The sequence below is a fragment of the Eulemur rufifrons genome, chromosome 6 (assembly GCF_041146395.1).
Source record: "Eulemur rufifrons isolate Redbay chromosome 6, OSU_ERuf_1, whole genome shotgun sequence".
Classification (NCBI taxonomy): Eukaryota; Metazoa; Chordata; class Mammalia; order Primates; family Lemuridae; genus Eulemur; species Eulemur rufifrons.
In genome coordinates, this window is record NC_090988.1 from 69,359,901 (window position 1) to 69,378,219 (window position 18,319).

Sequence of the window (18,319 nt, forward strand, 5' to 3'; positions counted from 1 at the left end):
CCTTTACACTTCTCCTGTTTGCATACCTTATGAATTCTTAACATCTCATGATCAGAGAGGGAGTTGAGTTTTAGAGCTGGAGTGGGTGGTGTTGGTGTATGTAAATAAACATCTATTTGGGTCTACTTTCTGCTTACTGAACCCTCCCAAAAGAGAGTATGGTTTTAAAGAATATTAATAGAATTTGAAATATACTGCATTGATTTAGCTCCCCAAAAAAGGATTTTAGAACAGTAGAAATAATAAAGTTTAATAAAGGTAATGAATGCACTTATTTGGTTTAGTTGAAAGATATAAAGAACTATAATCTGCAGTTGTCACTGCTTTTGTGGTTTGCAGAAGTGCTTAAAATTGAATTTGAATATGCCATTGCTTAAGATCCAGCAGGGGGAGCTTTCAGTTGTTCAAGATAGAATGTGATTTAAAAGGCTCATCACATTCTACTCCCTCCCTTTTCCTCTTTCTCAACCTCTGGCCTTCCCTTTTTTCATGGTCCAATAAACCTGTCTCAAGGGTGTATTTCAAATTGATTACAGACAATTTGCTCAAGATTTTGTGATGAACACAGATGTCAGAACCTGCTCGTCATCTAGTGCCATTGCAGACCTCCAGGAGGATGAGGATGGTGTTTATTTCAGTTCGTACGGGCATTATGGGATACACGAAGAAATGCTAAAGGTTAGAAAAGAGCACATATGTGCCAAATTCATATTAAAGGAAAAATAGAATAAAACAGGTTCTTTCTTAATACATGTACTGGAGGAGAACTGCTTTTTTGGGGAAATGGGGAGAACTGCTTTCTAAACTTCTTTGGTGCTTGATAGCTCATCTTGGGTTGAAAAGATTATAGGGGCATCAAAGTCATTATAAATTCTATTTAAGATCATTATTAATATTTATCATGAAATCACTTTTTGCTGAGAATATTGGAAAAATCAGCTGACAACAGTCTTCTCAAGAACAGCTATGTTAAATAGGAATGACTAAATAGATTAAATTATACATTTTGCCTTTTAATATACAAATGAAGTGATTAATTTCCATGTTTTAAATAGCAATATTGACTTTTGTTTGGGCAAATAATACTTCTTTGATATTAAGTTTAATTATAATTCTCACAATTGTTATGGCATAACTTTTTCACATTTGAAATCATTGATGTATAGTAGTATTTCCCAGATCGGTCAAATTAGGTATAGTTGTGCACTGCATAGTATTTTGGTCCACTATGGACCACATTTACCATGGTGGTCCCATAAGTTTATAATACCATGTTTTTTCTTTTTCTATGTTTAGGTATGTTTAGATACCAAATATTTACTATTGTGTTACAATTCCCTACTGTATTCAGTACAGTAACATGCGGTACGGGTTTGTAGCCTAGGAGCAATAGGCTATACCATATTGTCTAGGTGTGTAGTAGGTTGTACTATCTAGGTTTGTGTGTGTACATTCTATAATGGTCACATGACAAAATCACCTGACATATTTCTTAGAAGTTGTCCCCCTCATTAAGTGACTTGTGGCTATATTGAGATCTGGCTGGTTTTAATTTTTATAATGGTAACGTCCGTCTATAAAATAGAAGTTGATTTGTAGGTGTACCTGGTACTTACATATTTTATCAAGTATTGTTGATCATAAAATGATGTAATTCTTAATTCAGTCAAACTGAAAATATTTGGAGTAAAGTAAATGTTGGAATGTAAAAATTGAGAATTTTAGATGCTTAGCTCTATGAATTTTAGATGCCGCCATTACCTTTTATTTTCTTAAAACCAACAAACAAAAAATTCATTCCTAAATCCTTCCTCCAAAGATTGATTTATATTGTAGAAGCCCTAAGACTAGGTTTCCCTGAAACATATGCATTTAAATTAACCAGGCATATTTAATAGCTTGTATATATTTTGTTGAGTCAGTTTTGCAGGATCACAGATTGGAAGTTTGCTGATTTATAATAATTGTACTTATATGGGGTCTTTTAAAGCAGTGTCATATTATTACAATGACATGTCACAGTTGTGCTTTTTGTTGTCACTTGGGTAATGGCATAGCATTACAAATAACAGATATCTTCTTATAAGTAATAAATTACTGTTAAATCCAGAGTGAATTTGTTTAAAAGAAATTGACTTACTCCATTTTCTTTGGTAAAACTAATTTTATTATGTCTAGAATATTTTCTTTAAAGGAGTTAATGTAAGTTCATGTTTGTCATTTTAAATCACCCCATCAATTTAAATACTATGAACCTTTAATATCCTTGGTATAGAAATGTGTTGGACTTTTCAGGCAGATTAAAGGTTACTGAGACTCCCAATAAATATGAAGGTTGTGAGTACAGTCATCAGAGAAATTCAGTTTGAATGCCTCACATTTACAAATTTCTGTCAGGACACTTGTAGTTATTTGTCAATAATTAGAGGATTTCGCACCTGGTCTTATAGCTGTAACTCTTTTTGATGTACATATAGATTTAGGAAGTTCCAGCTCAAAGTTTCCAGTGCCATCTTTTCCCTTTTAGAGAATCACTCAAGTATGCTTATTAATATCATTCTCTGTGCCTTAGTTTCCTTTAGTTGTACAATGTAATTGCTTCCTCTTGGAGACAACTTGATTAAGTATTTATAGGAAATACAGGTATATTTGATTCAAATAGAACTGTTTGTTTATTTTCTGTTTTGCTATGTAGCGTGGATAAATGTGAAAGCATGCCTTGAGCTTTATTTCTTGTTTCTTATCAGAACAATTCTTAGCACACATAAACTGTTTAAGGTATGCTACTACTGGAATCTTACCTAATTTTTATAAATAACTTAAAGTTGAGAAACCATATTTATAGACTTATTTTTATGCTTGGAATTGTCCTATATTTTATACAATATGGTTTGGATTTTTTGTTGCTTAATGTCATATATTTTAGTGCATTATTCTGGTATGCTTTGATTGTACTTTTAAATAAAAGTAGCTTGTGATCTTATTTCTGGGGTTAAGATGAAGATAACTTTTGAATTCTAGAGTTACAATTGGTAGAGGAATAGATTATGTGAACTTTCAGAATTCCTTGCTACTTTATCTTTTTGAAGAAGAGTCAGATTTTTGATTAATATTGTAAATCTGAAATGCATCACTCTATTTTCAAGAGAAACATTATTCACCCTGCTGTGCATATATTACAAATCATAGTATTTAATACATTGAAATTTTAGTAATTTTTCTTTACTGCATTCTCTTCATTATACCTGCAGCTGACTCATGCTTTGTGTCCACCTTCACAAGCCTATAAATTACAAACATTGTTAATTGTATAACTAAAATTTAGTTATACGATGTCTTTACCCTCATTCTTAAATATTTTTATATATTTGTAGGAATAATGCCATGCCACTTTCCTAGTGTTAAAATACTATCTTGCTCCTGAGTATTAGAGCTGCAATTTTGTTTTTTTGTGTTTCTTAGTTTTAATAGGTTAGTACAAAAGATCATTTTTTTAAATTTTTGTTTATTACTTTGTTATTTTGTATTGAAGTGTTAGCCTTTGTTAGATAAATAATTAGAAATGGTTATGAAGGCTAGTCTTCTGTTTGCTTGCGTTTTCATGCTCACTGGATTTTTCTTTCAAAAATTCAGTTACTAAATTGAAGCTCTGCTTAGATACAAGGCATTATGTTTGATATACTTTTGATTTCATTACAGTGGGGTGAGCATATGAACAAAAACTGATGAATATGTAGAAAGATCCAGAATGAACAATTGTAGTTCACTCGAGCGGTAGTGCGTGGAGTTAGGACAGCAGTTGGGATTCTATTGATTTAAGTTGAAGCAGTGGTGAGGCAGTATGATTGGTGAGAGCTTTCTAAGTGACTGCATTCCTGACTGATGTTCACCCTTTGCAGGTTTGTTGTTTCAGCAAAAAATCTCTGGTTATAGTGTAAGAGGAGTATAAAAGGGAAAAATGTATGAAATAGTATGATTTTTTAAAAAGACAGTTTTAAAATTAGGATATCAAAATTTACTTATCTAAGTAATTCTTAAAATAATATTCAGGGGAAGATTTAATAAACCTTATTTTTAAAATTTTTTGTAAAGCAATTAGAAATAATCAGAAAACATGGAATTAATTATGGCTATTTCCCTTTGTAGGTCTAGTAATTAAGTAAAATGACTTACCTTTTAATATAAGATCTCATTTGTAGGCTTTTAAAAAATATCCCAATATCGGTATAAAAATGTTTTGGGGAGTATGGTTTGTAATAACATTTTGACATTGTAGTATTCGGTGTAACTGTTTTATTTTTACCTAGTGTGAAACCCAAAACAAGAAATCTCATTCTGTGATTATTTTTCATAATCATATTTTACTTGGCAACAGAGCCCTTAACTGCTTACTTTGTAGTCAGTATGTGTCTCAACTTAGGGAATCAGCTTTGTTCAGCAACCAACATAAATGTTAGAGTTGAATGCCTGCCTTGGTCACAGGTCATGTGAGACTCCAGAGTGTAGGAGTCTCATAATGTGGGTTGCAGGGCTCACATGATTTACTTTTAGGCTTGCAGGCTTTTAAGCATCATTTCCTACTATAGAAATTTCTAGAAACAAAGCAGAATTATAAATCAGATAGGTTCTGATCATTGACTTTCTTAGAAAACACTCAATTTAGCTTCGTTTTTCATATGTAACTGCAACTTTTACGTTTATTTTTTTTTTCTTTTATTTTAAGGTAGCTCTAGTATAGGGAGGGAGTTAGGTTCTAGATTCCAGGCCCTATTTGAGGGAGAAAACATCATGTTCGTCTTCTGTTAGCTTTAATTGTCACTTGAAGTCTTACGTTGGTAATGCATATAAAAAGGAAAATGTATACATTTTAAGAACTTAGAGCTTATATGACTTTCAGTGATGTTCTTGGATGTTTTCTTTGTGTGTTGTTGCTATTTCTATTCTTTATTGTTTTCTTTTAGAAAAAAAAAAAAATAAACTTGGTTTTCCAGGCAGAAAAGTAGCTGTGGAAACTAGCAATGTGTGATAAAATAGCAAATATCTCTCTAAAAAAAAATTTGTTTGTTCAGACTATCCTATAAACAATGTTTTCCTCTCTCTACCCTAGGACAAAGTACGAACAGAAAGCTACCGAGATTTTATATACCAAAACCCGCATATCTTTAAAGATAAGGTGAGTAGCATGGGCTACAGAATTGTACACTTCTTGTTGTTTGGGGGCAGTAGAAAGCCTCTCTAGGGTCATCATTGTGATAGCAGTTGATTGAACGTATTCTGGCTTTATTTCATGGAAGACTTTTACGATGCTGTTCTGTGGTGCAGCGTACTGATAACAGAAATGCTGATTGTTGCTGTCATTCAGTATACTCTTTTTTAAAACTAAAAGTCATTAATTACAGTGACATAGCTTAGTTAAACTTTGCTTATTCAGATAATTTTGCTTAAACCGTATTTTTGATTTACAGTTATTCCTGTGAATTTCACATGTATCACATAAGCCCTGTATCAAAGAATAGTTTTAATTATTACTATAGTTTATGTAGAGTAGTTAAAAATTAATAATTTTAAGAACAATAATTTATTAATGAGTAGGGTTATATATTGTATGGTGGAATTTATCTTATATGCTTTCTTCTAATATTGTATTAATTTGCCATTTATGAGATATTTATATTTTAATATTTAATGTTTTATATTTAATATTGCCTCGGGTTATTTAAAAAATGATCATCTACCCTGTGCGTGTGTATGCATGAGTGAATGTTTGAAATTTGTATGGATTGTTTTATCTTCCTTTACTTACAAATTTTTTTCATTTTTTTCTTGTTCACTCCCTCTTTTCCTCCCTCTCTACCTTGGCGTGGTTACTTAAAAGTTCAGGTTTCTCTGTTTGTTCCTCCTTATTGAAAATTCATCCATTAATTTAGTAAAGAATATTATGACTTCTGCCGTTTATATGCCTTTGCTTGGGACTTTTTTCACACTGTTTTTACTTTAAGAACATTTGTATAACATCAGGTTTTAAAATTCCCTTTTCCACCTCCATTTTAAAAGGTACTTCTCTGAGGTTATTTCATGGGCTTTACATGATATTGCAGTAGTAACAACCTTTATGTTTTGAAAATCCCTTTTCCTGATTTTTATATTGTTTGGAATATAATCTCGAATGGCTTTTCATTTTCTGTACCTCTTTCCTGAGAGCAGTGTTTCTTTCACTTGCGAGTCAGCTGAATTGGACAGAAATGTGCTGAAATTTATATGGTGCTCTGATATCTTTTGGCCAAAGCATTGCGTATCATGAAAGGTTTATAATGGTGTGTATGTTTGTTTTTGCTGATTCTCACCATAGACAAATTATTTCATTTTCAAAATCATGGTTATTAGTGCTTTGTATTTAGCTTTTTTGTATGCTTTTTATATGTTATTGCAGTGGAGACTGAAGAATTTTTTCATAGTTTTATATTTGTACTCAAGTGCTAGAAATTATTTAATGTGTTTGTCTAAAAAACCAGTTTCCAGTGAAGCAGATTATGTTACTATTAATAATATTACTTTATATTTCCAGTTAGATTATGCCGAGATTTTTGTTTTATTTTATCCTTAATATGCTGTATAGAAATTAAGCATGGGAATCACTAGTGAGGAACCAGCTATATAATTTTGGGCAAGTGGTGAATCTCTTTGGGCTTCACCTGGAAAGTTTTTTTTTTTTTTTTTTTTTAATACTTTCTACTTCTAAAATTCTGTGATTTTTTGTTATAAAAACATCATCATTGTCTTTCTTTGAACCATCTTTTTTTTTTTTTTTTTTTTGAGACAGAGTCTCGCTCTGTTGCCTGGGCTAGAGTGAGTGCCATGGTGTCAGCCTAGCTCACAGCAACCTCAAACTCCTGGGCTTAAGCGATCCTCCTGCCTCAGCCTCCCAAGTAGCTAGGACTACAGGCATGCGCCACCATGCCCAGCTAATTTTTTCTATATGTATTTTTAGTTGTCCATATAATTTCTTTCTATTTTTAGTAGAGACGGGGTCTCACTCTTGCTCAGGCTGGTCTCGAACTCCTGACCTTGAGCAATCCACCCGCCTCGGCCTCCCAGAGAGCTAGGATTACAGGCGTGAGCCACCACGCCCGGCCTGAACCATCTTTTCTTAATACTTTATGATATGAATACCATAGGAATTTGTTGAGAAAGTAAGTTAGAAGGTTCTCTTTCAGTATGCTTCTGGATAGACTTTTTTCTTGACTGAAAAGGCTGAAATATTAGTAATCCTAAGATTAATCATCAAGAAATTAAGTATTTGTGAATATTTTTGTATACATGGAACAATTCTTATTGAGTACACAGACCTATACAGCATCACTTTTTGCTTCTAGTTTTTTAATTGTACAGTATTATAAAAATTTTGTGTATTTTATACATTTTAATATATATAAAGTATGACCAGGGAAAATAATGTGTAATTATTTTGTTATGTTGAACTTCTTTTACTAAGAGATTGAATCTTCCAGAGTCAAAAAAGGGCTTATTAATGAATTGGGAGTATTTTCCCTTGGAATTTTGCCTTTAACTTTATCAATGTTTAATGAGTTTTACTTGGCATTTATGATTTCTCAAAAATATACTGTAATGTAAAATATTATACATGTTAATTTTTAACTTAATGCACATTCAGGGTATAACAATATGAAATCTAGAACTTTAATATTTTCAAATAATACTTTATACTATTAGAAAATATAGTACCATATATTTAGATAGCATTTGATAATTTATAGATTATTTTCAAACATGTCTCATTGTCACTATACAATACACCTATACCTAGGCAGACCAAGTATTTATTTCCATATTACAAATTAAGAAACTTCAAGTCAACAGGATAATTGACTTGCCCCAAAACGTTCAACTAAAAATAAAAATCTGAGGCTTTTTACTCCAAGTCTAGTGCTCTTAACTCTGTGCCACTGCACTTTGAACGTTAATGTAGAATGAGTTAGTAATTAGGATGAGGTCCATTAATGACATGTTAATTCACACTATTTTTCATATATATCGCATCTTCTTTGTGTTATGCATGACAGGATATGATCATGAAATTATTTAAATGTAATTCTTTTAAAACTGTGTGAAATAATATAATTTTTCCTAAATTTTATTACTATTTTTTCTGTTTGCTTTTTTTTTTTTTAATTTTTTTTATTTTTTTTATTTTTTTTTTTCCCGAGACAGAGTCTCACTCTGTTGCCCAGGCTAGAGTGAGTGCCGTGGCGTCAGCCTAGCTCACAGCAACCTCAAACTCCTGAGCTCAAGGGATCCTCCTGTCTCAGCCTCCCGAGTAGCTGGGACTACAGGCATGCGCCACCATGCCCGGCTAATTTTTTCTATATATATTTTTAGCTGTCCATATAATTTCTTTCTATTTTTAGTAGAGATGGGGTCTCGCTCTTGCTCAGGCTGGTCTCGAACTCCTGAGCTCAAACGATCCGCCCACCTCGGCCTCCCAGAGTGCTAGGATTACAGGCGTGAGCCACCGCGCCCGGCCTCTGTTTGCTTTTATTTCCATGAGATAAAGTTCATATCACACACTAGCTTCTATATCATATTATATAGTGCCTAATAGGAATTTACTTTTCAAAAGAGTGATTGTAATTAAAAATGTTTCCTTCCCTTCCTTCCTTCCTTCCCTTCTCCCTATGTCCCTTCTTCCCTGCCTCTTTTCCTTCTTTCCTTTCTTAGTATTGTTTCAATTCACAAAGCTCCTGTGGAGACCATATGGTTTCTCAGATTAATTTAACTTTGGGTGGTATTTAATCGTGTTATCACCCACTCATAATTAATTTCTATTTGTAGTTCATTGAAGAAATTCCCAGTGAGGTGCCTTCTTTATGCTTCTGGTTATTATCTACAGTTACAATTAATTTATTTTTATTTATTTATTTATTTATTTTTGAAAAAAGGGAATTGGATTCCTTCATTACTTTGTAAAATGTTAGCTCATTTTATTTATGAAATGTTAGCTATTTCTACCTCTTTTTTGGATTCTATCAAGTTTTAGTTTATCTGCCTGATCCAGCTAATTCTGAGCCAGATGTAATAAATGATCAATATACAATTAAAAATATAATTAAAATATAGGCTTTAGAAGCAGATTGACCTATTTTTGAATGCTGGCTGTAAAATTTACTATCTCTATGATCCTGGCTGGACCCATTTCTTTCCCTCTCTGAAGTATGCTCTCCTTGTTTGCAAAATGAAGATTAAATATGGATTACATAAATATATGTATATACATATGTATCCACCCACATATATGCATATGTATATATTTTGCATGTGTGTGTATATATGTATAGTCTTACCCAAAAAACACTCTAATTGGAGTATACTATACATATCCTTCTGCACTTAACCTTCTTCACTCAGCAATTTTTCTTGGAGAACATTCCTTATTTATTTTTCCATTTTTTTTTATTGTGGTAAAATACATATAACATAAAATTTGCCATCTTAACCATTTTTAAGTGTACAGATCAGTGGTTCATAATGTCTTGCAACCATCAGCACCTTCTGTCTCTAGAGCTCTTTTCATGTTAAAACTGAAACTACATCCATTAAACCGTAATTCCCCATTCCCCCCCTTGCCATGGCAATCACTATTCTACTTTCTATCTCTGTGATTTTGACTACTCTAAGTACTTCATATAAGTGAAATTATACAGTACAGTTGTCCCTTGGTGTCTTGAGGGGGGAGGTTGGTTCCAAGACCCCCCCTGCGGATACCAAAATTCATGGATGCTCAAGTCCCTTATATATAATAATGTAGTGTTTGCATATGCCCTGTGCACATCTTCCCATATACTTTAAATCATCTCTAGATTGCTTATAATACCTAATACAATGTAAGTGCTATATAAATAGTTGTCATACTATATTGTTTTAGGGGATAATGACAAGAAGAGGAAGTCTGTACTTATTCTCTATAGATGCAATTTCTTTTTTCTGAATATTTAAAATCTGCAATTGGTTGAATCCATGGATGTGGAACCCAGGGATATGGAGGGCTGACTGTATTTGTCTTTTTGTGACTGGCTTTTTGCACTTAGCATAATGTTCTCAAGGTTCATCCACATTGTACCAAATGTCAGAATTTCATTCATTTTTTAAGGCTGGATATTATTTCATTGTATTTATGTACCACATTTTGCTTATCTATTCATCTGTCAGTGGGCACTTAGGTTACTTCCACATTTTTAGCTATTATGAATTTTGCAGCTATTAACATAGAGGGACAAATATCTCTTCGAGACCCTGCTTTTAATTCTTTTGAGTATATATCCAGAAGCGGAATTGCTGGGTCATACAGTAATTCCATTTTTAACTCCTTGAAGAGCTGCCGTACTGTTTTTCACAGTGAATGTACCTTTTTACATTCCGACCAACAGTACACAAGGGTTCCCATTTCTCTACATCTTCGCCAACACTTGTTATTTTCTGTTTTTATGATAGTAGCCATCCTAATTGGTGTGAGGTGGTATTCCAGTATAGTTTTGATTTAAATTTCCATAATGATTAGTGATGTTGAATATCTTTTCTTTAACATTCTTTCAATGGTTCATATATCCAATGTAAGAATGTTTATAAATTGTTTCAGTTTTTTATATTAGGAACAATGCTGCATATAAAAATATAAAATATTAAAAACATTTACGTGAGTACAATTATAAGATAAATTAGCAGTGAACTCCCTGGGTCAAAAAGGGTATACTCTGTACAGTGTTACCAGTGGTGCTGCCAGCTTGTCTTTCCATACACAGTACTTGAGTTCTGATCTTCCCAAACACCATCACCAGAGTACTGTGTTATCAAACTTCTAGGTTGCATACTGACCATTTATTTTTTTTTTTTTTTTTTTTGTTGAGACAGAGTCTCACTTTGTTGCCCAGGCTAGAGTGAGTGCCGTGGCGTCAGCTTAGCTCACAGCAACCTCAAACTCCTGGGCTCAAGCGATCCTACTGCCTCAGCCTCCCGAGTAGCTGGGACTACAGGCATGCGCCACTATGCCCGGCTAATTTTTTCTATATAGATTTTTAGGTGTCCATATAATGTCTTTCTATTTTTTGTAGAGACGGGGTCTCGCTCAGGCTGGTCTCGAACTCCTGACCTTGAGCAATCCACCCGCCTCGGCCTCCCAGAGTGCTAGGATTACAGGCGTGAGCCACCGCGCCCGGCCCTCATTTATTTTTAATTTTTTAATTTTGTAAATATTTTATTTCAAATAGTTTCTGGGGACTTACCACATATGGTTGTGTTGTATATATTTTTCTATTTTATTATCATTTTCTGCCTTACATTATTTCAAGCTGATGTACTCTATAACCCAAACTACATACATGTATACTATATATTATACTGTTTTCTTTGCTGTTTTTGTTAGTATATTTGGAATTTTAAAAGTTTTGTTTCTGTTTGCAATGAGTAGATTACATCATAAAAGAAAAATTCTTAATGTTTGTAAAAGTAATTACGTTAAAATATACTGACTTCTCAGACAGGCTACATGTGCAAGAACAGTCAGATTCCCACTGTGAACCCATCTGGGGGAAGGATAGGCAGCACAAAGTGGTAGCCTTTCGACAACTGTTTCTTCAGTGGAAATCAGGCTGTTTAGATTTTCTCTCTTGAGTCAATTCTATTTCAAGATAGAATGGAAGGAAAAACTGCACTTATGATAGTAAATAATATAGAAGATAAAATACGCAGGAACAAACAACTAGTATTGTGCAGGACTTACATGTAAAACGATTTAAACAACTAAAGGATGTGAAAGATAATTTAAACAAATTGAAAGTTGTATCATATTCTTAAGTGGGAAAACTCAAAATTGTCCATTTTCCTTAAATTAATTTTAGCTCAGTTCCCATAAAAGTGCTAAGACTTTTTTTTTTTTAACCTAGACAAGCTGATTCTCTTTTTCATGTGGAAAAATAAACATAGAAAATTATCTAGAAACACTGTGGAAAAACATAGGGTGTCCTAAAAGTCTCCATACAAAGGAAAAATTTATAATGAATATTTTGCAAATAAAGGTACATTTAGCTACCATTTCTCATTTTCCCTATGTATGGTGACTTTTGGGACACCCTGTATTTGTAGTGAGGGTAGACCAGCCTTACTAGATATTAAAACATTCTGTAAAGCTTCTATAACTAAAATAATTCCTGATGGGTGAATATATAGATTAACAAAACAGAATTAAAATCCATAAATAGACCCAAATATGCACAGAAATTTCAATGAATGCGAAAGGTCACATACCCAATCAGTGGAGGAAACAAACTATTTAATAACTGATGTTGGGATGGTTAGTTAGTAATCTGAAAAAAAGCAAGTCGGAACCATGCCTTGGAGTGTATACCATGATTAAAAAGCAAACTGTATTAATGAAACCATAAGTGTCCTAGAAGGAGATGTATTAGGATGAAATGGGATAGACTCTGGGAAAGGCCTATCCAATTATGATCAAAATCCGGAAGCCATAAAAGATTCATAAGTTTAACTAGGTGAAGAATTTCTGCATAGCAAAAATCACTGTAAACAGAATCACAAGACAAAAGTACATGTGAGAAAACATTGCAAGTCATATTATGGAGGGCTAATCTCCTTAAAAAATAACCTAACACTTGATTAGATTGATAAGAAAAGGACTAGCATTTTCCGTAAGAATGGAAAAATGAAAGAGGGTATAAGTATATAGTTTACATAAAATTACAGATAGCTCTATAATATATGGAATGATGCTAAATCTCATGTAAGAGAAATGCATATTTGACCAGTGTGTCATTATTTTGTGATTGCCAGATGGGCACACATCCAAAAGTTTGATTATATGTTCCATACCCTAGTCTCACTTGTGAAGAAATTGGCACTTACATGTTGCTTGTTGGAGGCTCATGAGCAGCATTGCCTTATGGAGATCAATTTGGTTATGTCCAGCAGTATTATAAATATGTATGTCATCTTTGACCCAGTATTTCCACTTCTAGGAATATATTCTATAGATTTACTCATGTGTGAATGGGGTTAGATATGAGGTGATTTACTGTCATGGTAAAATTTCAGAAACTACCTAAATGTTCATCAGTAGAGAACTGGAGTGCTAATTTGTGATACAGCCGTAATATGGAATCTTATACAACTACATAAAAGAAAGGAGCTGTATAAATTGAAATGGAAAGATCTCTAAGTTATGTTTAGTAAAAAAAAGAAAGTGTGTAGCACAATGGTTATAATATGCTACCATTTGTATAAAATGGGGCAGGAATACATGAATTGTAATATACATAAAGATTTTCTTGAAGGATAAATAAGAAATGTACCTTTTGATGTTTAAACTATGTGAACATATTGCCTAGGGAAAAAATAAAATAATTGGCAAACAGTATAATAGATTCTTAATTCTAGTTTTTTTTTTTTTTTTTTACAGTAGTTTTCAGTTACTCAGAATAAAATCCGAGCCTCTGTGTGATATAGCTCCCCCCTAACCCTCACCTCACCTCTACATGACCTCTTTCTCACCTAGCTCAGCCACACTGGCCATCTTGCTTTGCTAGGAATCTTACGCCTTGGATTTAATATCCTGTATGACTAAAATGTACTTCCCCCACATCTTTGCAAGATACATTTCTTCATTCAGTTTTCTGTTCACATGTATCAGAAGTATTCTCAGATTTACCTAAAATTCTAAATGGGCATATCCTCTCTGCCCTACTCTCACCTCTACACTGCTTGATTTTTCTTTATAACACCACTACCTGACATTATTTTATATTCTATTTATTCATTGTCTCCCCTACAAGAATTGTATGCACCCCTAGGACAGGGACTTGGTCTTGTTTCTTGCTGTACCCCATCACTGAGATCAATGCCTGGCACTTAGTAATGCTCAGTAAGTACTTACGGTATTGAGGGCATTGAAATAATTTCATATCTTGGAACAAGTGTGTAGGATTTTAGGCCATTGATATTGAAAGATTTAAAGCAATTTCACAGGGTAGTATACCTACAAGTATTTTGCTTATAGAGTTTCCTTGGGAACTTGTTTTTGTTTTTACTCTGAACAGAGCACATTTCACTATACCATTCCAAGGAAAAACATATGAAATTCTTGATTTAGAAAATTGTTGCTCCCTGCCCACTTCCAATGTCGTCTTAAACTTTGGTTCTTCTGAATACTTTCTTTCACCAATTATTATCATTTTTTTCAACTTAAATTCTCGAATTACTGAATTTTGGGGAGCTAACTGGTTTTTATTGTAGTTGTTAAAATGAGTCAGATATTTAATATTTGGGATGGAGGGGGTATGGTGATATTCTACACCCTTGATTCCTTTATAATCATTCATTCTTCAGTTGTACTGGATCATACTATCCTGTTTAGGTTAATTCCTGCCACTCTAACTTGAAGAAGTTATTTCTGTTGAAATTTAGAATTACTGAGCCTAAATTAGACCATCTGTACAATAGGGAAGTTAAAAACATTAATTCTCTACGTCTATAGAAATTGCTTATTTTATATAAATCTCTTAAATTTAGCATTCTTGGACCTAGCTGCAACAGACTGTGGCCAACTATACTATTATCAATCTAAAACAACCCATAGTAATAATACCTTCAGTTTCTTCAAATAGAAATTATCATGTTTGATCAGTAAAGTTTAAAATTTTTATTGTGATCTTTTAATACAGAAACAGAATTTAAATAAGACTATTTTGATAACATCTGTTTTTTTTTTAATTATACCAGGTAGTTTTGGATGTTGGATGTGGAACTGGAATTCTCTCTATGTTTGCTGCTAAAGCTGGAGCAAAGAAGGTTCTTGGAGTTGATCAATCCGAAATACTTTACCAGGCAATGGATATCATAAGGTAGATACATCTTAAGTCTTCATTTAAGAATATTTGGAAGTTTGATGATTAACAGGTTTTCTTGTCTTTAGTAACTATCTAATGCAGACCAAAGACATTTGTCTTTTAGTAAAAATTCTTTCCAGAATAATAAGATTTTAAGTTGAATTGTGCTAGACATGTTTGAGCTGTGGTGTTGAATAATCTTTTCACAGTTCTCGCTTAGGAGAATTATTTTTATATGGCTTTCTAGCTTTCCAACTATGGCCATAAGTATGCTAATTCTAATAATATAAAATTAAAAGTCATTGATATAAAAGATAGTATTGACAGGATTCTCTACAGAACTAAATATTTATATCAGTAACATTTTCTTTGGCAAATAGCAATTATACTAAAGACTAAGGTTTATATGTCTTTTTCTTTTGTGACAATTTAATACCTGTACCAAAAGCCTTGAAATTTTTTAAGATATTATTTAAAGATATTCACAGTAATTCTGTTCAGATTTAAGAGTAATATTTTTCTTATATGACCCTAAATATTCTTATTTCCACATAATCCTAAATATTTTTATTAGAGTCAGAGACTTTCTAAGGTATATTTATGACTGGAGGAGAGTTCAGAATAGTTAGGGATTTAATTATTTCTTGTGTTTTTCAACTCTCCAGGAAAGCTACCTACATATGTTTAATCAAAAAATGGGTGTCAGTTTGTGTTTATTAGTGTTATTTCCATTAAAATAGCATTTTGCTTCTGCACCAGTGGGCAGAAGCAGAAATGTGAAAAAAATGTATGTCCTTGATTCAGCAAATAGCGACTACAGTCATAAGTTAATGCTTTTCCATGTACTCAAAGGCAATAAATTGCTTCTCCCATCTCATCTTTAGCTCTTTCACTTACAAATCCAGAGCTACAGAGAATGATGCTTTAGCAGTATTTACAGGATTCTACCCTGCCATGTTTCTGATAGAACTTCAAGTTATTTTAGCTAAGTGAATGCATAACTAAAAGTCTGTCCACAGTGATAATGAGGTTTAAAACCCAGCAATCTAGCGTAATAGCATTTCATTAAAATTATTAGGGTACGAGATACCTAGGACCTAAAACTTGAGCTCTGACAAACTTTTAGGGTAGAAAAGAGACATGTGACTTATTTGGACAGGGATCCTCTGCCTCAAGTCACTATTGAGCCAAAGCACTTGTCTTCAAAGTTTTCTGTGTGTAGTTTTGGACATGATGATTTTTGATCATTTTTCGATCAAATTTGACTTTTGAACACTAATTTTAATATAGTGGTGAAGTATGAAGCAGATATTTCAAACTGTTCTTTGCTATGTCAAATGTCCTTTCACTCTTACCAGTGTTTGTCCTTTCAGTCTTATAAAGTATCATTTTTATGAGATTTCCTGCTATGTACAAAGTATTTCTGGAATCTTGCTTGAGTATCAGATAGTAAGTAATTGTAGTAATGAAGCATAGATAAGTACAGTGAAGAAATCAAAATTAGTTTCAGTATTGCAAATATTTTCTTTCTCTAACATTAGCTGTCAGTGAAGTTCCATTTGTAACAAAGATTATTGCTAAGCATGGCTAGTGTAACAAAATGATTAAAATTTAAGTTTATATTTGATAAGAAATTTAGCTAAGTGAACATTTTGGATAGAGTATGTCTTTAATATAAGTAAATGTTTGCAAAAGATAATAGCATATTTTTATAATTTTAAGACATTGCACATAAGAGTATATACCTAGAAGTTTAGTGAGGAAAAATTTTATTATGTAACAGCTTTACTGTTGATTCAGAGGGAATAGCCATGTATTGTGACTTTGTGGTGGTGGATTTTACCTAACAAAACAAATTATATCGACATAAGATTTGTTTTTCTAATCACTTATAATGCCCCAGTCTATGTTCCTCTCACCCCTTTATACAGTGTGGAAACTGAACAAGTAGATGTACTTAAAAGGCTAAGGAAGCAGATTTGTTATTTCAGTTTTTAGTGTTAATGAACAGGCTTATACATCTAGTTGCTTGTTGAATACCTTGTCATTCAATTTCTAGTTTTCTTTTCAGATAGACACTTTCAAAGGTTATAGTTATTATTATCAAGATACAGTGATTTTTGTGCAGACATCTGTCTTATGTTAGATGGCCATGTTTAAAGTTCTTTGTAGAAATTATTTTTGCCAGTCATTGTCAGAGTCATGGTGATCAAAGCAGAGGGAAACAATTGTTTACCAGAAACATTTTGCTAAAATAAATTTTAAAAAATTTGTTCACAAAATTGTTGAACAGTTATATAGCCTGCCCCCCATTTGCTTTGAAATATCAAAATTATTCTTGAAAATTCTTTAAAGTAATTTATTTTTGAAATTTTCGACAATACATGACAGTAAAGAAAATGATGTGAATCTCCATGTACCTATCTCTCAGTTTCAACATTTATCAACATTTTGCTATCTTGTTTGATATATTTCCCTTCATGTTTTTTTCTGTTTGTTTTGTTTTGTTTTGCTTTTGTTGGAATATTTAAAAGTAAATCTTATACATTATATCAGTAAATACATTTGAGTGTTGCTGCATGAGAACTTTTGTTAACGCAACTTAGCACTCAATCTTTAGGTACTCCAACTTAAAAATTGCTAACATTAATTTAGTACTTTCTATTCAATTTCCTTTGATGTAGGTATAATTACAGTAGATTAGTATCCTTCTTATAGAGATTAAGAGGCTGGGCATGGTAACGTGTACCGGCAGTCCCAGCTGCTCTGGAGGTGAGACAGGAGGATTGCTTGAGACAATGAGTTTGAGGCTGTAATGTACTAGATTGCACCTGTAAATAGCCACTGCACTTGGTCTGGGCAATATAGAAGGACAGCATCTCTTAAAAAAGAAAAAGAAAGAAATTGAGACAGATCAAGTAACTACTTCTTAGAAGTGGTGCCAGAATTATATCCCAGGCAGCCGGACTCCATAGTCCATCCTCTAGCCAATATGCTATTCTCTGTTTCTGCTTAACTACATACAGGGTATGTATCGGTTGCATTCAATAGTTTGCTTTACTTAAAACCTACCGAGAGTTTGAAAAGCAGACCTTGTTGTTTGGGATAAGCCAACGTTGTACTCTTTCTTTAGAAATGTTCTCCTTTGCCTTTTTTATATTGTGAAAAGATAGCTATTTTCATATTGTTCATATGCATCTCTTTGTCTTACACTTGAAATTTTGAAATTTATACAGTGGAGCAAAATAACTTCTGTTCCTCTGTCTGTGAATGTACCTCTAAAAGTATGTGCAGGTAACAGTTTATTATTAATATCCCCACAATCTACTGACTCATTATCTAACCAGTTGAAAAGCCAATATAGCATACTCATCTCAGCATCTAGAATCATATGACTTGAGTTCTAATTT

General features: G+C 32.8%; 1 protein-coding gene across 3 annotated transcripts in view; it reads left to right on the top strand.

Moving 5' to 3' along the window:
• The window catches only part of PRMT3 (protein arginine methyltransferase 3), a 118,440-nt gene that overhangs the window by 14,129 nt on the left and 85,992 nt on the right, over positions 1-18,319 (top strand). For all 3 annotated transcript variants that reach the window (XM_069469698.1, XM_069469699.1, XM_069469697.1), the window contains 3 exons: positions 537-678; positions 5,108-5,173; positions 14,803-14,924. In XM_069469698.1, the coding sequence (XP_069325799.1) occupies positions 537-678; positions 5,108-5,173; positions 14,803-14,924 (330 nt within the window). The remainder of the gene's footprint in view (positions 1-536; positions 679-5,107; positions 5,174-14,802; positions 14,925-18,319) is intronic.